Here is a 26,434-nt window from a genome sequence, read left to right as displayed (position 1 = left end):
TGTTATAGTGAACTATTTAAATAAGTTTTTCGTCGATAGTGTAATGGAGTTAAATTGATCTATTGTAAATGTACCATATTTGTCAAACATTTGTCCTGTTGAAAACAATTTTCATTTCGAACTGCTAACGTTCAGAAATTTAAAAGATATCCTCAAAAGAATGAACAGAAAAAAAGACTTGTTTGGCCTTAGTGCAAAAATATTATTGGAAAATATCGATAATCGTAGAAATGAAATTCTGCATTCTAAGTCGATGACCGAAGGTTCATTCCCGAAAACTTTAAAAAAATCAATAGTGATTCTAGTTCCAAAAGTGTCAAATCCAAAAACAGCTGTAGAATATAGACCAATAAATATGTTGCCAACTTTAGAAAAAGTAATTGAAAAGGTGGTTAGTAAGCAGCTCACAAAATTCGTACAAGACAATAATATTATAATTCGGCAACAATCTGGTTTTAGAAAGGGTCATTCTTGTGAGACGGCCTTAATTTGGATAATTCACGAATGGAAAAAGAGGATTGATGTTGGAGACAAAGTACTTGCGATATTCCTTGATTTTAAAAGAGCTTTTGAGACAATTGATTGCGGGATCCTTATTCAGAAATTGGAAGGCTATGGAGTCAGAGGTGTTGAAAAGAAATGGTTTGAATCCTATCTTTGTGGAAGGTCGCAGCAAACAAAAATTATGGAATTTACTTCTCAAGAGGAACATGTAGATATTGGAGTGCCTCAAGGTTCAACGTTAGGAGTGGATCTCTTTTTGCTATATATCAATGAAATAAATACGGTGTTAAAGTGGTGTAATATTGCTTTGTTTGCTGATGACACCTTGCTATACATAGTTGATAAAAATCTAAGTGATATCCATAACAAGGTACAAGAGGACTTTAAAAATCTAGAAATATGGCTCTGCATGAATAAATTAAAGCTAAATACCGATAAAACTAAATTCATGGTTCTCAATTCGAATGAAAATATGCGATTACAAATTGGTTGTGAAAACTTAGGTGAAGTTAGCACAATAAAATACTTAGGAGTCATAATCGACAAACAATTAAATTTCAATGAACATCCTGGCTATATATGCAATAAAATTAGTAAAAAGATGGGATTTTTGAGCAGAATGAGAAAAAGACTGAGTTTTGATAATGCAGTAATGATTCACACAATCATATTGCCATATTTTGATTACTGTGCAACTATTCTTTATATGTGCAATAATGATATTAAAAAAGACTTCAAGTTTTGCAAAATAAAGCAATGCGTGTAATAATCAAGTGCAATATATAAACATCAACGTCTTCTATGTTACAAATGTTAATGTGGTTGAATGTAAAGCAACGTTTGGCGTTAAGAGTCCTAGTTTTTGTGTTCAATGTAAAGCACAGTATGTTTCCTGAGTACCTACAAGATGGGCTCGTCTATGTCAGAGATATTCAACCTTATAATTTGAGAAGAGCAAATGACTTCGGATTAGGAAGATTTAATAAGAGAAGCACTCAGAATTCAATAATGTATAATGGCTTAAAATTATTCAACACTTTACCTGATGTAATAAAAAATGAAAATAATTTGCTTCACTTTAGAAAACTTGTAGTGGATTTTATAAAATTAAATATAAATTAAATGAATTTGGAATTTTATATCATGTAAAATAATAATGTAAAATGAATTATAAATGTAAAAAGTTATATATAACTAATAAAGAAATAATAAAGGAATGCATGCTGTGAGATTTGGAATTACCTCGAGTCCTTTTTGCTCTGGATGTTTGGAGGATGAGGTGAAATCATCTCAGCACATTCTCCTTAGCTGCCCTGCTCTGGCAGGGTTAAGATCCAGGAATCTTGGATCTTACTTCTTTGCTACCCCTGTTGATATAGCTGGCGTGGACATTAAAACTCCAATGAATTTCATCGTTCGTAATCCACACACTCTCAACCCACCCTCCTAACCATGCCACCATCGCCTTCTCCTTGCAGACCATTGGTTTTTCTCTTTCAGCTCACCTCCTTCATAATGGGATCCCAAAGGACGAATCCCTTTATCTGCATCCAAGTGTGCTCATTCCTTGGGCAGCCGTTCCAACCTAACCTAACCGTGTTACTTAGGACCTGAACAGGTCTTAAGGTGGCTTCACCCTATGCACTTGTCACACCTAACCGAGGTGGAGCTCGGGTAGAGCCGTTTTTAGCAGACACAGGAATAGAATACCTCTGGTCCAGGATTGAATTCAGTACCAGCCCTAAAGGGAAGTATTTGCAAGAAACTTGATGCATAGGATTGCTCCTGTGACGGTAGAAGAGGGGTGAGAAATGGTACACTAGACAGGGTTAGTTTTCTGGGACGGCAGCCCTTGGTCGGGAAAAACCCAAGTCATTCCGGTGACGTAGAACCGGCCTAAGAATTGTTGATGTTGTTGTTGTTGTTGTAGCAGTAAGAGACGCCCCGTCAGTGTAGAGTATATCATCGGTCGTCTTCGTCAGGTTCATCTAAAGGTAGGTCCTGAAATCATGCTGTTTCGACAGGTTGGGTCCAGAGGGAGAGGGGTGTTAGATGAGTGGGTTTCAAAGAGCATGTGAAAAGGTTGTTAGTGTTGTTGTTGTAGCTGCATAATCATCACCATACATATATGGGGCATGCTGCTGAAGTGACAGTCCTTGGCCGGATATAAATCCGGGTCGTTCCGGTAACGTAGAACCGACTGTCGTGGTTAGTGTCGTGCGGGGTGCCTTCTTATGCCGAACATAAGTTAGGTATGTCGGTGTCAATTCTGGATAAGTAGGAGTTTAACCTGCTACAATATCCAGAACGTAATTGTGCCAGTGTTACGTGGGTCTCACGGGGAAGCTGGAGCTCTTCATCTGCAATAGGTGGTGATTGGACTCCGATTACGACATTCACTGATCGGGAGCTTATGAAGGTGGCAACAGTCCTGTCAGTAAACTAGCCCTGTATAGTGAACAGAGTAATTGTTGATCATTTGGATTGGTTAATAGCGGCGCATCTTCGGGGTAAATATATCACGAATTGTCCACTTTGCTCCTTCGTGATGCATTGACTAACCAACTGGATTTTTTGGCCTTAAATCCATTTTATTAGGTGGCATAGAACCTGCAACGTCTCAATGGTTTTTGCAATAGAACTTTCCCAAACAGGTCCCAATTTTTATTTCTAGGATTTTTTAAGGTTTTGCTCTTTAGCTAGTTTGTAAAATAAAGTTAAGTAGGTACTCACCTCTATGGTTTGTGCCAGAGCTCTCCCAGAGAGTGTGATGAGAGTTAGAATCGAAGCCTATAATTAGAGCTAGCTTCTTTCGCTCGCTTTCCTTAACCAGCCTATGAAGCTCATACGGCGGTGCTTCCTTGTCGTGTGATATATAGCGGGACCCACGAAGTAATATTTTATTTCTGCAGCTCTGAATAGTCACCACCGTCAGGTAATCTGCGGAGAGATTGGTATTAAAGTAGGAACATACACTTTTCTTAGCAAGTATTACTGCTCTTACCCTGTTCAAAAATCACTATCCAAAGGTGACTCAAGTCCCATAGGTATACTAAAAGGTCCAAACGGTACTATTACCAACACGTTCTTAGAAACACTAGAGCTTCTTCTAAAGACTCACTTCCCAGATTGTAAACGTCATGACTTATCAATCGATAATAGTGTAGACATGGTAACTCACCATCAACGGAGATCGACGGTCTCATTTGTCAACAAAATCATAAATTTTGAAAGGGTAGAGTGGGCAATTAACTCCTTTAAACCCTTTAAATCACCAGGCCTTGATGGAATATTCCCAGCACTTCTATCCAAAGACACTGTGGAACTGATCCGAGTCATGGTGAAAATCTTCAGAGCTAGTCTAATATTGGAATACATTCAAAAGATATGGAGGAAAGTGAAGGTAATATTTATTCCTAAGGGAGGTAACAAACCCCCCTGAATCTCCAAAATCTTACACACCAATCAGTCTATCATCGTTTATGTTAAAGACAATGGAAAAACTACTTGAATACCATCTAAGAGAAGAAGTAATCTTAAAAAAACCCCTCCATAAGCTGCAATTTGCTTACCAAAAAGGAAAATCCACAGTCACAGCACTGCACACACTCGTTGTCAATATAGAAAAGGCTCTAAATCAAAAAGAAATAGCCCTCTGTTCCTTTATGGACATAGAGGGAGCCTTCGACAATGCAAATTACAAATCCATGGAAACAGCACTCGAGAAAAGAGGTGCAAACTCTATACTAACACATTGGATAAGCCAAATGCTTAATCAGAGAATTATTAAAGCCTCGTTAGGCCAAGCTGAACTTAATGTAACAACAGTAAAACGATGTCCGCAAGGAAGAATTCTTTCTCCACTGCTATGCTCCCTACTAGTTGATGACTTGTGCTGCACCAAAACAATAAGGGATTTATAACCATTGGTTATGCAGATGACATATCTGTTATAATAAAAGGCAATCATGAAAGGACACTAACAGACTTAATGCAAAATGCCTTGAACACAGCATGAGAAAGGTGTAAAAAGGACAGCCCCGATCAACCCTAACAAAATCACAATTATCCCCTTCACAAGAAAAAGAAAGTTGGAGTTTCCTATATTGAAAATAAATAAAACAGTGATAGAACTGAAGGAAGAGGTCAATTATCTAGGTTTAACCTTAGATAAAAAGCTCACTTGGGAATCACATATAAATAATATAACAAAAAAAGCCACGAGATCCTGGGGCCTCAACCCTAGTATGGCCCTCTGGATATACACCCAAATGGTTAGACCAATCATACTGTATGGGGCACTAGTATGGTGCAGCAAATCTATTCAAAAAACAGCTATAACCAAACTGGGAAAAGTACAAAGGCTTGCTTGCCTATGCATCACAGGGGCTATGAGATCTACCCCAACAGCTGGCATGGAAGTACTAAATCTCCCACCACTTCATATAGCAATCCAAGAGGAAGCAGCTACGCAAGCACTCATGCTACACATGAAAGAAAATTTCAAATTAGGTAACCTCACCGGTCACCTAAGTATCCTAAATAAAATCAAAAACACCATAACCAAGGCTCAAGTTTCAGACCACATTGACCCAACTCTCTGTTTCACAAAAGGATACACAGTTACCTTTCCTGAGAGGATCGAGTGGAAAACAAACCCAAAATGGATGAATGATGATTCACAAAAATGGTACACTGATGGATCAAAAACCCCTTATGGTGTAGGAGCAGGAGTAGTGGGACCCAGAACCCACAAATCATTCACTCTCACCAGGGACACCACCATCTTCCAAGCGGAATTATACGCAATAATGGAAGCAGCAAACATCATGCAACGTAGAAACCACGAGAGAGTAAAGATTAGAATACTCTCGGACAGCCAATCAGTTCTAAAAGCTTTAGATAGCTATACCTACAACTCAAAAACTCTCTTAGAATGCCACAAGGCACTCAATAACCTGTCATCCAAAAACAATGTCTCATTAACGGCAACGAAAAGGCAGACTTTCAAGCCAAAAAAAAGGGGCAGATATAAATTATATCGGACCTAGTCCCATGTTTGGATTTAACAAAAACAGCCTAAATCAAAAACTAAAATACTGGGCCAAAACTCTAATAAACCAGCATTGGAACAACGTAGAGTGTCTTAGACACTCCAAAAAGTTCTTAAGTTTCACCGCTAAAAGAGCTAACATGGCCCTCACGTTAAACAAAAAGAGCATTCGCACTCTCACAGGCGCCCTCACGGGTCACTTCACCTGCAACATACATAAATTAGGCATAACTAACACCAGCATCTGCAGATTTTGCTGCGAAGATGAGGAGTCTATAGAACATCTCATCATCGAATGTCCGGGAATGACGCATAGAAGGAAAAAGTTTTTAAACAAGTTCATGCTTATAGATGAAGACCTTCAATCACTCCCTCAGAAGGAGCTGGTACAATTCATAAGCATACTTAACAGTCAATAGACAGCACAGGGTGCACAATAGATCAATATGGTCGCAGCGCTAAAGGCGGATACCTTAACCCTACAATTACTACCATTAACCATTAATCAATACCCTGTTCGTAAAGCTCGGGAAGTATGTGTTATGATTTGGAGAGTCCAGTCCAGGTACCAAGTTTGCCGAATTGATCCATTGTTCCTGGACTAAAGCCACGTCGTAGTTGATCCCCTCTCAATTTAGAAGGAGCTCAACTGAGGCTACCTTGCTTTTATGAAGGTTAATTTGAAGGACCTTCAGCGTTGGTTCATTCACGGGGTTGAATACCTGCTCCAGCTCACCCACCTCCTCGTCCAATATGTTAAGAGAGGTTTCGAGGATGTCTTCAATGCCGATATCCTTCTCCACCTCCCCAGTTTTGAGCGTGTTTTCGTTTTTATCCGTTGGGTTGCGATTTTGAGACGAAAGGAAAACGCTTCCAATGCCCCACACCGTTTTCCCAAATCGTTTGTACAAGATGTCCTCCGCCGTTTTATTTATCTGGAGGATGTAGTTCTGGCGTTCGCTGATTTAGCCACTTTCAACACCTTCCTGTCGTCGGTAGGTACAGCTTTGTTCTTGTTTGCATTTGTAGCAGACGCAGAGCATGCTCCGGGCTTATCGTGCGCGGTATTAACACCTTTGCATATGGTATCGACGGTACACAGCTGCTATTCACTATTTCAAAAGCGGCACCTTCCCATAGGCCTTGAAGCTTCTTCACAGCTTCTTTAACCCGTACATTTGCTTACGGTCGATCGTTGCCTTTTTTCGGCCAGTCTATCCTCAAACTTATTGGCGAACTCCGGGTATGATGCAGCACACCCAGCGCGATTTGCAAAGTGAGCAGGCCCCTTTCGACTTCCTTTTTAGCCCATGCCAATCGTTCCGCTTCAGCTTTCGTCAAATTGGTCATGCATTGATTTTGACCGCGGCCAGCTTTCGCTTGCATTTCCTGCTTGGTTGGCTCAGCTCTAGGCCCTTTCTTACTCACAGAACTGGCACCATCAAGCTTCGCCGGAGAGCGAAGTAAAACTTCTTCTTCATTAGTATTTACGCTTGCAACACTTTCCAGGCCCGAGTCTTCGCGGACTATAGCACCCGTGCGTTGCATACCGTTTTTAGAGGCAAGAAGAGGAAAGAATGGGATGACGGGGACTTAGGAATAACAAGGGATCTTCGTCCGTACGGTGATCTTCGCATGGTGATTGGAGGGCCACCAATTTCGCTGTAAAGCGGATGGATGGCTAGCCAATCCCCATATGGAGATTCCCTCTTAGTTCATGTTGGATTGGTCCCCATGATATGGGCGTCAAACCACCACTTAAGCCTCATTCCTCATAGCCTTGTTTCGCCAATACTGACTTCACGCAGGAGCTGAATATTCGCAGTTTAGTACGCTTTGAGATTCGCGAACTCGCCCATACTCTATACATTCGCCCGCTGCCTTTGCTTTGTTTAGCCTGTAGTTGAAATCTCCATCTGCTTCGCCGTCTGCCCTGAGAATGCAGCCGAGGTAGCATCCAACAATATTCAGTATATATTATATCCAAAGGAAAATAAGGTTCTTAAAAATTCACGTTGGGGATCATTACTTACTTACTTAGGTGGCCATAACAACCCGTTACCGAGTTACGGCCGACCTCACTAGCTCTCTCTAGGCGCCTCTGCTCCGCGCGTGCCTTCTCCAATTCTGTACACCAAGCGAGCATAGGGTTTCCTCCACCTGGTCTTTCCACCGGAGCAATGGTCTTCCTCTGCGTCGGCTCCCTTGGACTTCGCCCTCGAACACCTTCTTTGCTGGAGTTTCTTCATCCATACGCACGACATGCCCTGCCCTAGCCAACGCAGGCGTTGGATGGCGATGCGTTGAACTACGTCAATTTCGGCGTAGAGCTCATACAGCTCGTGGTTCATTCTTGAACGGTAGTCTTCGCCAACGCGCACAGGACCGAAGATCTTACGAAGCACTTTTCTCTCGAACACCCCAAGAGCGGCTGCATCGCTTTGTGACACTACCCATGCCTCTGCGCCATAAAGCAACACGGGTATGATGAGCGTCTTGTAAAGTGTCAGTTTGGTCATGCGAGAGAGGGCTCGACTACTCAATTGCTTACTTAGCCCATAGTAACACCTATTAGTAAGAGTGATTCTCCGTTTGATCTCCAGGCTGATATCGTTGTTGCTGTTAACGGCGGTGCCAAGATAAATAAATTCTGGCACAACTTTGAAAGTATAGTTGTCCGCAATGACGTGCGTTCTTGTGTGTTCCGCGTTGTAGACAGCACATACTTCGTTTTACCCTCGATCACCGCCAGACCCACTCGTGATGATTCCTTCTCGATAGCAGAAAACGCAGCGGTGACATCTCGTTTACAGCGGCCGATAATGTCAATGTCATCGGCGTACGCAAGGAGCTGGACACATTTGTAGAAAATAGTGCCATTACGATACACGACCGCTTTTCGGAGCACCCCTTCCATGACATTGGATCGCCTTGTCTGAAACCTTGAACGGTACTGAATGGCTCGGAGAGGTTATTTCCTACCTTGACAGAGCTGGTTGTGTTGCTCAACGTCATTCTGCAAAGCCGTATGAGCTTCGCTGGTATACCGAACTCAGACATGGTGGCGTACAGGCAATCCCTTATCGGGCTATCGAACGCAGCTTTATAGTCGACAAAGAGATGATGGGTGTCGACTTACTTTTCATGGGTCTTTTCCAGGATTTGGGATCGGGGATCATTATATATATAAATAATTGGCGCGTACACCGTTTTTGGGTGTTTGGCTGAGCTCCTCCTCTTATTTGCGGTGTGCGTCTTGATACTGTTCCACAAATGGAGGGGCCTACAGTTTCAAGCCGACTCCGAACAGCAGATAGTTTTATTTTGGGAGGATCTTTTTCATAGCAAAAATACATTCGGAGGTTTGCCATTGACTGTCGAGGGGCGACCGGTATGAGAAAAAAACCGTTTTCTTAATTTTGGTGTTCCACCGAGATTCGAACCTACGTTCTTTCTGAATTCCGAGGGGTAGCCACGCGCCAACGTACTCGGCTACGGCGGCCGTCGGAGATCATTACATTACATTAATTTAGATGTATCGGATTTTAAATTGAAATAAAACAACGAAAACTCAAAATTATTGGGTAATCTTTATTAATTTTGTGTGGAATCATTCATGACATTTATTTTTTAAAAGTAATTTCTTTTAAATGTTGGCTGCAAGTGCGCCGTGATTCGGTCATCCGTAAACACCAATTTAGAATGACTGGCTGGCTGACTTTGGTCGGTATATCGTGAATAACTTTAGTAACGTTGGCCTCCAATGCCGCAATCAAAGTTTCAATCCACTGGTCCGAAACGAGAGACTTGCTCACCAAAACGACGACGCAGTAAATCTAGCCTATAGGTCGTTAAACTGGCACAGCACTTGTTGATGGACTTCTCGTGTACATATCACCTTTTTTGTTTTGTTTGCTCACCTTTGTTGCCTAATTTGTTGTTATGTTACAACAATTGGTGGTCATTTAAGAGCACTCGAACTCTGACACTGGAGGACACTGGCACGAAGCAAGAGACAATTGGAGGCATATGCTACAGCAGGGTTGTCCAGCCAACAATGTTGATGATGAAGACTTAGAGGTGGAACTCCATTAAAAAAACCAGAAAATTTGTGTTGAATTCAATAATGAGCTACAACACCTGAAAATAGAAAACGCTAAACTAAAAGCATGAACTGTATTCACTAGTAAAACCAACAAAATAAAACTTGACCTCGGTGAAACCGATGAAGAAGAACTATATCGAGAGACGGACTGGATTTTAAAAAAGCGTCCATCTAAAAAAATTTGAGTACAGCAATAGCTAACAATAAAACACAAAAAGATGATAAAACAGCCCCAGGTTCGCACCAATTATGATAACAGCAGAATGTGAGTACGAAAAACTGTTCAACCGAGTAAAAAATGGGTCTAGCAATGCGTTCTCTATTAAACTTCTAAACAATAAGATTTATAAAATAAATACATTTCATCCAGTTTATTATAGAAAGACTACAAATTCGCTATCAACACAAAACATTTCTTGGTACACTTATGAAACCAAGCAAAGAAGGCCAATAAAAGTTTTAGCAAAAAATCTTCATCATTCATGCGATCCTACTGAAATCATACTACATCTTAAAAAACAAGGCTCAAAAATCATTAATGCAGTGAAAAAACTAAATAGGAAAACGAAGGAGGCATTAGATATGTTTCTACTCATACATATTCGAATCAACTGAAGATATTAAAAAAAATTTGAAATAAAAACAATGTTATATGCGATTGTCAAAATTGAAGCGGTTAAGGTTAAACAAACAATACCTCAATGCAAATCATGTCAGTCCTACGGACACACTCAAAACTATTGCGGCAAGCAGCCACGCTGCGTCAAGTGTGCACAGAAGCACAAAACAATCGACTGCACAAAATCAAGGAGCAACTGCCAAAATGCTGCAACTGTGGAGAAGCACACCCTGCTAGCTACAGAGGTTGCATAGTACCCAAAGAATTACAAAAAAATCGAGATAAGAAAACCGGACAGTGGAAAAATAACACTGACGCTGAGAGCGAAACCAGAGGAATAGAAAAAAATAAAAAAGAAGCTAGTACAAAAACAATATCGCATAAAGCAAGACAAATTACAGCACCAAGCAACCTACAAACCTACTCACAGGTGGCTAAAATTAACGAAAATGTCACTACACATGAACAAAATATGCTTTCAAAAATATTGCAAAAATTATCAGAATAACAAGAATTTAACAAATTACTTGAGCATAGGTTGCAAAATCTTAAATTTAAAATTTAATTTTTAAAGTCAATTACACATGCCGAACGGTCTCCCAAAGCACCAGGAAGAATTGGAAATGATTCTCAATTCAGAAAAAATCGAGATTTGTTTAATTACTGAGACGCATTTCACTAATCAAACTTGTTTCAAAGTCAAAAACTTTAAAACCTACCACGCTATTCACCCAAGCAGCAGTGCACGAGGTGGAAGTGTTGTAATTATTAGAAGTAATATCAAACACTACGAGCAAGAAAAAGTCGGTTCTACGTAACCGGAACGACCAGGATTTATACCCGGTCAAGGACTGTCACTTCAGCTGCATTCCCAGTATGTGGATTGTTTATGCTGCTACAACAGCAACAACAACAGCAAGAAAAAGTCAGTATCAATGAATTCCAAGCCATCACCATCTCAATTAATGCTAGAGGTGATCTAACATTGACTGCTGTTTACAGCCCTCCAAGACTCCAAATCAAATGCGATCATTATGTCCATCTTATTGAGCGTCGAAAAAAAAAAATCCATTATGGTTTTTACGGCGATTTTAATGCTAAACATATACATTGGAGATCTAAGCTAACAGCCACTAAAGGAAGGGAGCTCTTCAAGGTGCTTCAACAAACAAACTGTAGCACTGCATCTTCATGGATGCCAACGTATTGGCCATCTGATCCACAAAAAACCCCGGACCTTATCGATTTTTTCATCATCAGAAGTCTCCACTGCATATTTTAATACTGAAAACGGGCTAGACATGAATTCAGATCACTCGCCAATCTATCTAACTCGCAGCGAAACAGTAATGTTAAGAGATTCAGTTCTCAAACTAACTAGTCCATTCCCCGACTGTGATTATTTCAGCAAAATTTTAGAAGTATCTGAAGACAATACGTTACCAATAGACTCAACAACAAAGGTAGATAACAAAGTTTTAAAATTGACAAGAGAAATACAATACTCTGCCTGGTCGAACACACCTTCTTTAATTAAAATTCCCTCTTGACACAAATGCACAAAATATATAAAATAAGCGAAAAATGCGGCGTAGATGGCATCAAACAAGATCAGCCGTTGATAAAGCAGCAAAAAATCTCAAATCTTAAATTAAAGAATACAAAAATCAATCGCTACGTACAGCAATTAAATAATAAAAGAGACACAAATTACTCACTATGCAAATGCACCAAAAAGCTGCAACAGCCAGCTAGCCATAATCCAGCAATCAAAGTAGATAATAACGGGTGGGCGAAAACAAACCTAGAAAAAGCAAACATATCTAGCAAAAATCTTTAAATCCAACAGCGACTCATCACCAACACCTAATAATGATGGCATAGCCAGCGATAATGATGGCGATGTAGTACCCACAACTGAAGATGAGATGTGCGACGAGATACAAAAGTTAAATCCGAAGAAATCTACAGGGTTTGAAGTCCTCAAAACATGATTACAAAACTAACAAACGCAATAAACGCTTGCTTTAAGCTGCAATACTTTCCAATTTATTGGAAAATAGCTGATGTTATCATGATTCTAAAACCAGGAAAGCCTCCAAACGATGCAGCATTATATCGACCAATATTAATATTGCACATTTTATCAAAAATTTGCAAAATTTTTTGATAAAGCGCCTGAACAATATCATAGAATCACAGAATTCCGCGCACAACACTCAACAACTGAACAAATTCGCAGAATTACTCGTATCATCCAGAATGCAAATGTCGTGTAATGTTATACTAGTTGCAATAAAAATACTAATAATGAAAAAAATAAGATTTGCACTAAATTTGAGTAATTTCGCTTCATTTGCAACAGAGAACTCCCGATTTTTTCTTTTTTGAAAATTAACGGTTTCTCTCATTAGGACTAATTGTTATATGTGTTTAAAATTTCATTTCCTGAACATAACAAATTAATGATTTTGTATAAAATCCGCTCATCAATATTAATATATATAGTAGCATAAGTAAATATTTATAGACTTCCTCACAATACTTTATTTGTAAAAAAATTAGCGCCATAATTACATATGCATGTGCCCATGAAAGGCAATAAAAAGCAAAAGCAATGCTCTTCAAAAATGATTAAGAATTGAAAAATGAACTAGTAAAGCAGCATAGTAAATTTCAACCTGCACCAAGCTCCAAATTATCCACAGCAGGTTTCAAATTATGTTCCAGCAAAGATTTGTATTTATACAATAGTTTATGGTTTTTCCGACTCCAGATACCGCAACAGCTCATCAAATTCTTACGGAACTGCCACCAAGCTTGACAGTTGATACTAAATTCTTCGTATTAAGTGCAGTATTTAAACTCTGACTTATCTATAAACAAAACTTTTCGCCAAAAATCCATCCCCTTGTTTGCGAACTCCAAGCTAAATTTACGGTTGTATTCCAGAAATTAAAGGCTAATTGCATGGTATTCTACTGTGGAAACCGTTATTGTTCAGAGTTCTGCGAATTCCTCTTTGATGGACACGCTTTTCTAATGTGCCCGCTACCATTTTCGTCTAATTTTGAAGCACTAACTTTTGGATTTTTGTCCACATCTTTGAGAATGAAACTGATGTCTCTACGAAACAGTTTCCTCGGAGGGCCACTACGCGGCTTATTTTCTGTGGAACCAATGTTTTTAAAGTTGTTTTTACAAAGAACTGTACTGTCGACTCAATTTTAAAGTGTCCAAATTACTACTGAATTCAATATTAGAACAGCAAGAAATATTATAAAAGGAGAAAAGGATGATTCCCACCTCAATCGGTTTTACGTTACCGGAAGGACCCGGATTTATAACCGGCCAAGGACTGTCTCTCCAGTATCATTATCCGTACATGTATGTGAAGTGCTTACGTTGTATCAATATACATATATGCTATAACAATCTTGGAACTTAATTCTATATGTAGACTTGTCACCACTTATTTTGCGTTTTTCCCTGATAACTTTGTTATGTGTTAAAAAATTAATTTTTTAGCTTGTTTTGATTAGAAAAAAAAGATTCAATAAAAACTTTATCAATAAGATTTTCAGTGGATAATAAAATTTGTATAGATTTAAAGTAGAGGGTGCATATAAAAGCCTTTGTCCAACATTGTATATTCAGCAGCGTATGGCTGACTTCCTAAACGTTGCGTTGAATAAGTACAAAGTTAGGTTCCTAAACAAAAAGGTCTATGAAGCGTAGTCGTGTGAAGTTTCTAAATGAATGCATTAAGTTATTGATACGCCTCACAAACAAAAATTGCTCATCACAGAAATTTATGATGGAAAACATCGATGTGGTATTGAAAAAGTACATCGCAGTGCTAAATAGCAAAGCGATGTATAGAAAGTTAGCCTATCTTCTGCTTTGAAAACTATTTTTGGCCTTTCCTGGGACCTCGTATTGCAAATTATTTTATACCAAAGATTTAATTCCATCTGATCTTCTTCAAAATCTACTTTTAAGTCGTAAAAATTATGTAATTTTATTTAAATCAGCACTGTGTCAAGACTCGCGGTTTTATCGGGAAAAAGTGTTGAAAGCCAAAGGGATATATCTTTATGTTTAAAAAATGTGACTTTTAGATTGTGAATAAACTAGAATTGCATGCACCGACTTACAAAAAAACACTATAAGTAAGCGTAACCAGCCAGAATGATTGTGAACTGGCCGGTAAGTAAATGAAAAACTGTGGTAGGTCCAATGACTACTAGCCAAACGTCCTCAAAACCGTACTGTGGTAAGGTAACCAAACATAGGGATGGAGATTCAATGTTAAGGGACTGAGATGTTAGATAGATAGATATTTTATGTAGTTTGAACTTCGACCACATGGTCTTTTGCGCTCTCTACTCGTCATAGTACCTCATCCAGACCCAGTTTCCTTATTAAACTCAGGATAGCGCTGGTTGGGATTGATCGTATCTGTCTTTCTTCTGGCTGCAGTTAGCCAAGATTTCTTAACGTTTTTCGCTCTATAGCACTGCATTCCAGGAGTAGTTGCATTGGAGTTTCCTGGGATTTGTTGCAGAAACGACAAGAGTCAGTAGACCAAATCCCGGTCATGCGCAGTCTGCAGTGGCCTGTGAGAATGTCCGTACGCATTTTCAGTTTGTCCTTGGGGAGGGTTTTGAGTTTTTTAGACCTGTTTTGGTTGTAGCATCCCAGTAAGGATTTCGCCTGGCGTAACCTGGGCCCCAAATCAGCCGGATGCGTTTGTGTGTTCTTAGTAGATTGAGTTTTTCGATACAAGCATCAGCGAGGACTTGGTTTTGCAGGACGATAGGGCCTTGAGTGGAGCCTGACTGTCGCTTAGAATGGCTCATTCCGGGAATTTCTGTCCAAGTTTATCTGCACATAGACAAATGGTATACATCTCCGCTTGAAAAGTGCTTGGAGAACTACTCATCGGCACTGAAAGCTTGGTTCTGGGGCCGTAGATTCCAGTGCCTATGCCTTCTGGGTTCTTCGAGCCATCTGTGTACCAGTGTAGGGTACATTCCTGAAGTTTCCTTTCAATACAGGTCTATTCCAGTTTAACTAATCGTCCAGTTCCATTCTGAACTTCTTTTCGAATTTGATGACTTCAGTGATATCATCTCTGGGTAGCTGCATTCTCACCAATTACATGTTTTTAGATGGCAATACCTTTCATTTCCCGAGGCGTTCCAGGGTAATACTCAGCAGGATATGCTTGGCAGATCATGAGAGCCTTTGTTGCTTTGGACACGATTGCGTCAGCGTGCCTCTTTCAATTAGGCTTGGTATCTAGGATAAGGCCAAAATACTCAACTTCGCTGTCGAAACGAATAGCACCCTGTCCATGCGGATTTCCCTCATTTCTGATAAAACCCTTTTCCTGGTGAAAGGAATGATGGCTGTTTTGGACGTGTTTAAATCCAGACGCACCCCCGCACATCATATTTTTGTCACGTTTAAAGCGCTGTTGCGGTTTCAGCTGTCCTGGTCTTAGCAGGGACTATCCATCTGCAAGTGGGTTTCTGCACGTCTCTGTTCTCTATTGCGCGACATATCCACGAGTGAGAGGCGTGGTCGAAACTCCCTCGATATCCAGGAAAACATCGGGATCTGCTTCCTCACAGTCAAATGCTCTCTGGATCTCCGTAAATAGCTGATACAGCGCAGTGTCCGTATATCTTCCTGCCCTGTACGCATGCTGATTTTGATGGAGAGGTGTTATACGCAGAGTTTGTGATCTGATTTCATTCTCAATAATCTTCTCCATTGCTTTTAATACAAAATAGGTGAAAGTAATTTGCCTGAAAGATTTAGCCAGTGATTAGTCCGTTTTTCCTACTTTTGTTATGAAAACCACTTGTGCTTTTTTCCACACTGTTGGTATGAATGCCAGCGCGAAACTGTCCCGCTTCATCCCAACCTTATGGATTGCTGGGTAAACATTTGTTTACGTTGTTGCTTCCTTCCTAAGTTATAGAAGCTTTTCATATTTTCATCTATGGATTGCTGGGTAAACATTTGTTTACGTTGTTGCTTCCTTCCTAAGTTATAGAAGCTTTTCATATTTTCATCTATATTTTAGGCAAATCTTTAGAATGAACCGAAAATCCTTTACCATTTGTGTAACGGGTAAAATGTGACAAAAAAAAACAAAGTTATTCACCACATTATTTACATGACGGTAAGATTGAGTTTACTAATTTCTCTGCTTCCTCGGTTGTAATATTTGTCCTTTCTGACCGCATAACACTTCTGAAAGCCACCTTATTTGTTATTACATGTTGTTGAATAAACGCTCAATTGGGGGAAGTTTTGAGCTGTTTAAAAGCGTTGTACTGGAGCCAAAGCCTTACGACCACGGCTGTGTGTTTTGGGTCCTTAGCTTATTGAAATCAAAACGTTCTTGATAAGCTAAGATCTTCGACAATCTGTTTGAAAAAAAAAAAAATACAGTCGACACTCCCGCCAGGGCTGAAGAGGTGGACCGCGAACTACCTGAGTGGTCGTCACTCGTCGGTGATATTTCGAGACCAATCCTCCAAACAGAGAAAAATAAAGCAAGGAGTACCGCAAGGTGGTGTCCTTTCACCCTTGCTTTTTAATTTCAATATTTCGAAACTCCCCCAGCCACCAGAGGGATTCTCACTGGTCTCATACGCCGACGACTGCACGATAATGGCGTCGGGCAATGACATTGATGGCCTATGCTCTAAGATAAACGACTACCTCGCCCGCCTTTCTCGTTTCTTCACTGCGAGAAACTTAAAACTTTCTCCCACTAAATCCACGGCGACCCTTTTTATAACCTGGACAAAGGAGGTCAAGCTGCAACTTCAGGTGCACGTCGATGATACCCCAATACCGACGATTAATAACCCTAGAATTTTGGGAGTCACCTTTGACAGCTTGCTCTCCTTCTCAGCGCACACAACCGCTATTGCAACGAGAGTACAGAATCGCAACAAGGTCCTCAAGTCGCTCGCCGGCAGCACTTGGGGCAAAGACAAAGAAATGTTGCTGTCGACTTTCAAAGCAATAGGCCGACTGGTTCTCAACTATGCCGCGCCTGTCTGGTCGCCTGGAACCAGTGATACGCAGTGGACGAAGCTACAGACCTGCCAGAATACTGCCATTAGGACCGCGACAGGATGTCTCCTGATGTCCCCAATTCAACACCTACACGATGAGGCCAACATGCTCCTTGTTAAGGAGCACAACAAAATGCTCGGCAAGCAGTTTCTGCTAGGGTGTCACCGCAGGCCTCACCCATGCAGACACCTGCTCGAGCCCGAGCCACCTCCCAGGCACATCAGGAGACACTTCCTCAACTACGTGGACGAGATCCTGGACAAAACAGACAGACCACTCCAGGATCAGACAGTATACAGACAGACCATTAACGACATCCATCGGGAGACCCTTACCACCTTCCTAAGCTCCCGACCCCCGAATGCCGTTATCGGAGTCCAACCACCACCCATCACAGGTGAAGAGCTCCAGCTTCCCCGAGAGTCCCGCGTAATCTTGGAACAATTACGTTCTGGATATTGTAGCAGGTTAAACTCCTACCTATCCAGAATCGACCCCGACATACTAAACATATGTCCAGCATGTGAATGCACTCCGCACGACACTAACCACCTTTTCACATGCCCCAACAAACCCACTCATCTAACACCCCTCTCCCTCTGGACCCAACCCGTCGAAACAGCCAGTTTCCTCGGCCTACCGTTAGATGAGCTAGACGAAGACGACCGGTAATTACACTACACTGACAGGGCGAAGATACTGCTACAACAACAACAACAACAATCTGTTTGAATTTTCTTTGCAAAATGTTCAAATACCCCTATTTGTCCATCGGTCGGTTGGAATGAACTATATCAATTTCCGCTATGCAATCCAACTCCATAACTCCACCATCACCATTTTTAACTGTACCAACAAGGTACGGTGCACTAGACGGCTAGTTTACTGGGGCGACAGCCTTTGGTCGGGAAAAACCGGAATTGTTCTTGTAACGTAGAACCGGCTGCCTGACTTCTGTAGGTCGCCCAAGTCCAACCACCATATTTTGCAGATTAAGAGTTTCAATTGCGTTCTGGATACTGTAGCAGACTAAATTCCTACCTATCCAAAATCGACCCAAACATACGCAAGATATGTCCAGCATGTGCAGGCACACCGCACGATACCCACCACCTTTTCACATGCCTCATCAAACCTACTCACCTAACACCCGTCTCCCTCTGGACCCAACCTGTTGAAACAGCACGCTTCCTGGGTCTACCGTTAGATGAGTTAGACCAGAACGACCGGTAACTACATTGCATATGCGGGGTTTAGTAAGCTGCTAATACAACAAGAACAACAATACCAACAAGTTTTTGTTTCTCAAGAGCAATTCCTGATTTGCGCCAAAGAATTTGATGACATCTTCTCCCAAAATACAAAATTTTCTTTCGTCTGAATAATTAGATAATTATTAGCAATTTCAATACGCTCTCGTCTGTTCATAAGTGAAATAAACGGCTTTTTTTGAGCGACACTGCCATGGCATTCAGCTTCATGTAAAACTTTTCTAGCACTTTCCGCACAAATTCATTTTTGAAAAGTTTGGCTTAGGTTTTCAACAATTTTTAATGATGCAATTCGAGGGTTAATCTTTACCGTACTGATTATGGTACGCATTTCTCGGAACTATATCTAATTTAACTAATAACAGAAAAAGAATCGGACCTTTTCGCTAACATAAAAAAAAAAATAAAATTGGACGTAGAAGACAAAAAAAAAATTATTTTAATTATCTTTAAAACCGAATATTTTGATATCCAAACTAATCAGAAACTACTAAAATAATAATATTCTTAAATATCTATTGTAGGATGACTTTCTCAGTAACCCTGAATATCAGGATTTAATAGACAATGTTATGTATTTTATTTAATTTTTAAAACATTAAAACAAACTGAGATTTATATGTACTAGTAATATTATGAGTTAACACAATTCATATTGTAGACAGCGCAAACAGCCATAGTGCGTTAGATGGAACGCTCAACAATAACAACAGTGGTTCTACTAATGTAGTAATAGATGCCATTGTCAAACGCGAGCGCGATTGCCCCGCGAACTCCACAACAGCGTCTACATCAGTGATGCGTCAAAATTCCAATAGTAGCATTAAATCGTGCCCTAATACTGGCAATGCAGCCTCGCCCAATAATGGTAGTGATCATTCGAATTGCAGCAATATTTCATCACAACCGATAGAAAACAGTGCAACAGATATCCTTCAGGATTTAAACAATTCGGCTAAAAATGTAAATAAAAACCAAGGCACTGTAAAAGGAGAGGAAAATGGTATACACTGTTCTTTGTATAAGCTCTGTTTTCAATTTTATTTACATTTCCCTATTTATATTTATTTTTATACTATAGTTGTGCAGTCATCTTTGGACAAATGTGCTAATCCTCTAACAGGAACTTCTACTAAGAATTTTCTGTGCGCAGAAGAAACTGATGTTATGAATAATTTAATTAACGTTAAGAAAGAAGACGTTAACGTTTCACCTGAAATGTCGCCGGCTGGGTTTGGATCCATTGTCAACTTATCAGGCAGTATCTCGACAGACGTTCGCTCATGCACACCAGGTAAGCAATGTCTTTTATGAATGCAATTTATATACAAGGTTAATAAAACTCGCAGTTAAACTTGACGAGGTATCGACTACGAAGGCCAGTAATAGTTGTAATAACAGCAGCACGAATTCGAGTAATAATGATAAATTGTCATCTGTATTGTGTTCTATTAGTAACAATGGTCCCAGTAGTTGCATAGAAGACTTTAATTCTACACCTTCTGCTTCCCTGGCTAACACATCTAGTGATTCTTGTATTGGTGGCACATATCACACAGCAGTAAATATTATTAATAATACTAATAATTCTGGAGGCTCAATTACAAACTGCATGGATTTTATGCAGCAGCAAAACCATATTTTTGTATTCTCCACCCAACTAGCCAATAAGGGTGCTGAATCAGTTTTAAGTGGTCAGTTTCCAACAATAATAGCATACCACTGCACACAGCCGGCAACGAAAAACTTTCTTGAAGATTTTTTTTCGAAAAGCCCAATGAAAATATCTAAACTACAACGCCAAAATACTCTTAGTTTAAGTAATATATCGGTAAATGCAGGGAGTCAGCAATGGATTGGGGGCAGCAACTCAGGGCCTAAAATGTCACAAAAGCCAAATGGAAACAAAATTAATTTTATGAGTCTGAGTGGAAATTTAGAAAATAAAGCACCTTTACGTCAGTCCAATAATCCTAGTTTTCCCGAAGTAACGGAAACGTTAGGTGGTAATGAAAACGGCTTAATGTGCTGGGAGGAGAGTCGAAATAATGTGGAAGGAGCGTCTAACGAAGTTCACACTGCTATGAAAATGCCCAATGGAGTTGATGGAGTCGTAGGAGGACCTCATTCTATTGGGGTTCCCCACGTTGCAAGTAAGCCGCTTAGCGCATCCGATCCCAGTGCAGGGAGTGAGAGTGGGACTCCTTCATTGCAAGGTATTAAGGTGCCAGATGAAAATTTAACACCACAGCAACGACAACATCGGGAAGAGCAATTGGCAAAATTAAAACAAATAGACCAATTTCTGTCTAACCCGTTACAAAGTGCAAATCCGTTGGGTAAATTGGGCACAGATGTATCGGGAAATCTTTCTGGTCTAATGTTAAATTTGCCTAATTCTGGTTCAACGGGCATCGGATCGCAGATGAGTAACCCCTTGAGTAACAATATGCATAGTATATCACAAAGTGTAATGAATTCTACCAATCAAAATTTATGCAACGCAGAAAATATGGCCACAGCATTAGACGATGGAAATATCCCGAATACTCAGGACAATGTAACGTGTAACTCAAATAAATCAATGAAAATAAATAATCAGTTGAATATGTCATGTGGTCCCAATGGTGTTATTAGTGCAGTTGCTCCGAACGTTAGTGTTGGAAATATGTCTAGTAACGCGTTACCATGCCATACCGTAGGGAACAATAATTGTGGAGGTGGAGGGAGTAGTAACATCAATGCACCCGGTGGACTCATGCCGAACTCCCCTGAAATGATAAGCAATTTCATTGGAGATAGCAATTTAAATAGTAATGCGGTTAAGTTGATGGGTTCTGGTGGTGTTCATCCTCTAGAAGTCGGTCAAGTAGGAATGGCTCAGATAGAGTGGTCTAAGTTGCAACACCAATTTTTCGAAGAACGTATTAAAAATAATAAGTGTCAAGCACCAAACGACGTCGGCTGTATGGCAGCAACACTTTGCCGCTCGAACTCTGCAAGCATAGGAAATGTAAATACAAGACCTCTTATGGGAGGAACGTGTGTATCGACAGCTACGACAAATAATAGTCAAACTATTCGATCAGCACAGGGCCCACCCCCACCATATCACCCCACACAACGTTCGGCGTCTGTTCCAATTGCAACGCAGTCTCCAAATCCAGCAAGCCCTAACAACCCGACATCAAACTTATCCTTACCATCACCTCGAACATCAGGAGCATTAGGAATACCAGCAAACTCGCCAAATATGGATGTGCATGTGCCTACTATACCAACGACGCTGGTTGTAACGTCAGCAACGTCAACAGTTAGCACAACAATTTCCACTACAAATGCTCAAGGTAAAAACAATTTCCAATCGGATGATTCACCGACAAGTAGCGGCACTAATATTAACGTTACGAGTCGAAATCGAAGCATACAAATAAACCAATTCAATAGTAATCCAAGCACTCCTTTATCACACTTGTCACCTAAAGATCTGGAATCGTTTCACACAAACTTACCAACAGGTATATATATACATATATCCTTTAAATTTGGAAAATTTAACATTATATTTTTACATTTAGCAGATTTAAAGAATGCTCGCCCCAGTCCACAAAGATCCCGAACTCCATTGATGGGACCGAACAGTGCAAATATTACAGACTCTGGAAATTTGGAAGGCCGTTATCCTTCAGCTAGTCCTGGCTTGAATTTTTCGCAACATATTCCAAATACAAATAGTAGTGGTGTCAACAATTACAAAGCGCCAGGTCCCATCGAGGTGGAGTAACCGTACACGGCTTATGGTCAAGTAAAAAGTTCTGAATATTTAGTATTTCGACAAAAAAATTAACTTAATTATCATTGTTCGGCTTTCATGAAGCCAGTATTGCACCATCATGGTAACTTTTCAAATGCTTGAAAAGGTAACAATTGCCTAGCACCAGGCCTGGAACAAGCGGAAAATGGGATAGAATACCCCATCAAAACTCTCGGGGCTTCTGGCTTTTATGAGTTTATCGACATTTTCGACGATACGTCTTCTTTGATGTTCATATTACCAGAATAGAATCCTTGGAACCGTCGATGCTGCGTTCAGTCCGATACTGTACTGTGGCCAAACAACACAACTTATTTTGGCTGCATGCTCCGGTTTTTAAATTTGGTCGAAGTGGTATTGGGGATTATATCGAATTTTCTTTTCGAATGAAAATGGGGTACGTACTTCGACCTCATGGTCTTTTGCGTGCTCTACTCGTCACAGTATCTCTTCCAAACCCAGCACCATCAATAAATTTAAGATAGAGTTGGGTTGGGCTGGAGGGTATATACCTTTCTTCTGGCCGCATCTGGTCGAGATATCTAATCCTTCGCGCTGTAGCGTCACACTCGAGAAGAAGGAGTGTTGGAGTTTCCGAGGATTCTTCATAGAAACGACGAGACTCAGTGGACCATATCCCAGCTTGTGAGATGACTTCGTAGTCTGCAGTGACCTGCAAGAATGCCAGTGAACATTCTCAGTTTGTGCTTAGGGAGAGTTATAAGTGGCCTGAATCTCTTTATATTGATTGGATATTATACAGTTTGGTGCCAACTTACATCCCGCAGCCTTAATTCTTCGCCTCTAAGATCCTCTTTGATGGCGTGTTGTTTCATGGCAAGAAAGGGCTCGGATCCTATTAATAATGGTGTTGTAGACTCTTTTCCTTTCGAAAGCAAGTGAATTCCACCTTTCTTCATCGTGACTTCGATTCTAAATTTCTTCTCAAATTTTGTTCAGTTAAGCTTGGTGTCCAGGATAATGCCAACGTACTTAACTTCGACTATAGTAACCCCGTCCATATAGATTTCCCTTATTCCTGATTAAGAAAATGATGGCAGTTTTGGACGGGTTTATGTCTAAAGCCACCAACCTTTGTCAGGTTTAAAGTACTTTGCAGTATGTCGCAGAGTGTATTCTCGAACTTGCCCTTTTCCATCTGAAAGAATGTCTTTGCACGTTGGTCTTCTCTAGTGCGCGATATACTCCCGTGTGAGAAGCGTTGTCGAAAGCTCCCTCGATGTCAAAGAAGCAACAGAGTACTCACATTCAAAAGCACGCTAGATCTCCGTAGACATTTTATACGGCATAATGTCCGTAGACCTTTCTGCCCCTTATGCATGTTCCTTTGGATAAATATCATTTTACTTTAAATTGCTTTTATTAAGAAATCTTTCAGAACTTTTTACTTCACCTAATATGTCATAAATAAATTTCTTATAAATGGTTTTGTTTTATTTCTAGCGCCAAAATTCAGCCCCTTTACCCTCACAATTCTGTCGTCGGACTGATAGCCTCCCACTGAATCCGAATAGTAACCGCTCGGCTCAAAATAAATTAGGCCACTCATTTGACCCAATATCGTCATTAGCTCAAATGTCTCAACAGCTTACAAGCTGTGTGTCTATTAATACAGGTGGTGCCGGAAGCATGAGTCTCATTGGAGTAAATGATGTAAACCTTCCGAATAATTTAAATCCGAATATGGATGCTATAATGGGATCCATGGATTCAGGATTAGATAACTGCAATGCTGGTTCATCTGGTAATATGGCCATGCCGCCGCATATTAATGGTTCCGGGTCATTTTTGTCTAGCAACTGCCATATAAATTCCATGCTTGGATCTATGGGGCAACGTTTGCTTAATCCGAAAATGTGTGGATTTAATCCCGCCAATGGTGGTATTGGACGTGAAGGACAAAGTGGATTGCATGGTGTAATGCCACCTCACCGTATGATGGGTCGTATGGCTATGAACTTTGGTAGCTTTAATGTTTCGCCTAACATACAAGTGAAAGCCAGCACGCCAAATACGATACAGTATATGCCAGTTCGTACTCAGAACAATAATAGTAGCAATATGCGTGTGCCTCCGAGTCTGGAGTTTTTACGTTACACGAATCCACAAGTTGGTGGAACGGGCAATATTATAGACAATAGTCATTTAGGACAAGGAAATTCAGGTGCTGCAACGGATCCGATCAAAATAAGTAACTGCAATAATGGCTCTGGAGGAGCAGGTACCACTGCTGCCCACTTTTTCGGAAATTGCAATCAGATGAGTTCAATGGTAAGTGAGCAGGAAGATATGGCAGGGGGCAATCTTATGACTGGTCACGAAATGAATATGGTACCTCATTCAACAATGATACGTGGCATACGGCCGATAAGACAGCAGCATATTCATTCAGGTCATTCAGGAAATCAAATGCTTCCTGGGCCACGTCTGCAAGCTCCTGGTGTCACAGTGATGCCTGGACATTTTGCAAATGGGACACAGGATCCAATGGAGTGCAGAGAAAGCTCTGTGTTCATGGCAAATAACCCAAGTGGCAATGGACCGGTGCACGGTCTTACGCAGGGCGTCACAGGGGTACCAGGGCAAGGTCAAATGTTTACTGTTGGTAGTAGTCAGCAAAAGTCTGTTAAATCAATAGGAACCAGCAGCATTTGTCAAAATATGAACACAGCAAATGTGGGCAACAGTGGACAAATATCTGCCAACGCTAGTTTGCTTCCAAACGATCACAGTTTATCAATCCAATCTGCAGTAAATGGACCTATAATGATGGGTAACAACAGCACTATGCTCTCAAATGCGATGCAAGTATGTACTAGCTCGTCACCTGTTGGATGTGGTGGCAACGGTGGAAATGGTTCCGGTGATGTAGGCAATGTAGGATACAAACCATTCGTTGGCCCCGCCTCGAATGATCTTAAATACGCACAGCAGTATCACAGCTTTCAACAACAATTGTACGCGACTTCGACAAGAAGCCAGCAAAATACTGGAAGTTCTAATATTGGAAGCAGTGTTTCAACAAACCCAACGTTTTTTGTAAATAAGTAGAACTTAGAGTAATATTGTAGTCAAGGTGCCCGTTTCTATATATTTTCACGTTTTGGCTCACAAAATACAACGCTCATATTCTTATCTGTTAATGTGTGAATTTTCTCGCAATGACTGCTTTGTAAAAGTCAGCTGAGAGTATAAAAGGGTGAGTATTTTTAGTTTAGTTTTAATCATTAATTCCAGATTTTTGTAATCTTAAACGTTCAAACGTCCAGCTACTGAAGTTAAACCGACCTTGATCACAAAATGGATAAACACATTTGAACAAGAAAGGAAAAGAAATATCACATTTATGAAATCAAATTAAAAAGCTCCTAGGTGAAAGCCAAGCATAATCAAACGGTAGTTGAATGTTATATTCCTATAAGTTCCTAAATACTGTTAGGAAATTACACTTTTCTATACTCCGATTATACAAGGTAAAGGGCTTGTTCAAGCTTCAATCACAACCGCAGTGTTGCATGATTTGTGAAAGTATCACGTTCGATGTAAAATTCTGGCAATATTGTCAAAAGTATCACGTTCAAATTGTCAAAAATTCGGCAAATGTTGTGCGCGAAGACTTTTTCACCAGTTTTTAGCTTCTGTATGAAATCAAATTGACGAATAGCCGACGGCATTTTGCAAAGAATTAGCTTGTGCATTTCTATGTTTCCTTGATAAACGTAATTTTATTCAATTTATATTCAACAAATTTAAATGTAGAATCAAAGGATACATATATTTGAATTATATGCGGCAACATTTAAAATCAAAGTAACTTTAATGTTTGTTGATTTAATTTAAAAAGAAGAATTTAAACAAAAACACTATAATACGACTTCACATTTTGTTGTGCGGGTTTTAGTAAATTTAAAACTTTATACAAATTTGATGAACATTTTTACTA

General features: G+C 40.2%; 1 protein-coding gene across 3 annotated transcripts in view; it reads left to right on the top strand.

Moving 5' to 3' along the window:
- Positions 1–25,634, top strand: part of LOC129249766 (protein BCL9 homolog) — a 74,675-nt gene extending 49,041 nt beyond the window's left edge. For 2 of the 3 annotated variants that reach the window (XM_054889391.1, XM_054889392.1), the window contains exons 3-7: positions 19,318–19,659; positions 19,738–19,950; positions 20,006–22,174; positions 22,235–22,431; positions 23,935–25,634. In XM_054889391.1, coding sequence (XP_054745366.1) covers positions 19,318–19,659; positions 19,738–19,950; positions 20,006–22,174; positions 22,235–22,431; positions 23,935–25,542 — 4,529 coding nt within the window. In that variant the 3' untranslated portion in view covers positions 25,543–25,634. The remainder of the gene's footprint in view (positions 1–19,317; positions 19,660–19,737; positions 19,951–20,005; positions 22,175–22,234; positions 22,432–23,934) is intronic. The other variant, XM_054889393.1, reaches the window with a different exon arrangement.
- The last annotated feature ends 800 nt before the right edge of the window (positions 25,635–26,434 follow it).

This window comes from Anastrepha obliqua, chromosome 6 (assembly GCF_027943255.1).
Source record: "Anastrepha obliqua isolate idAnaObli1 chromosome 6, idAnaObli1_1.0, whole genome shotgun sequence".
Lineage (NCBI taxonomy): Eukaryota > Metazoa > Arthropoda > Insecta > Diptera > Tephritidae > Anastrepha > Anastrepha obliqua.
This window is presented reverse-complemented; position numbering and strand designations above follow the sequence as displayed.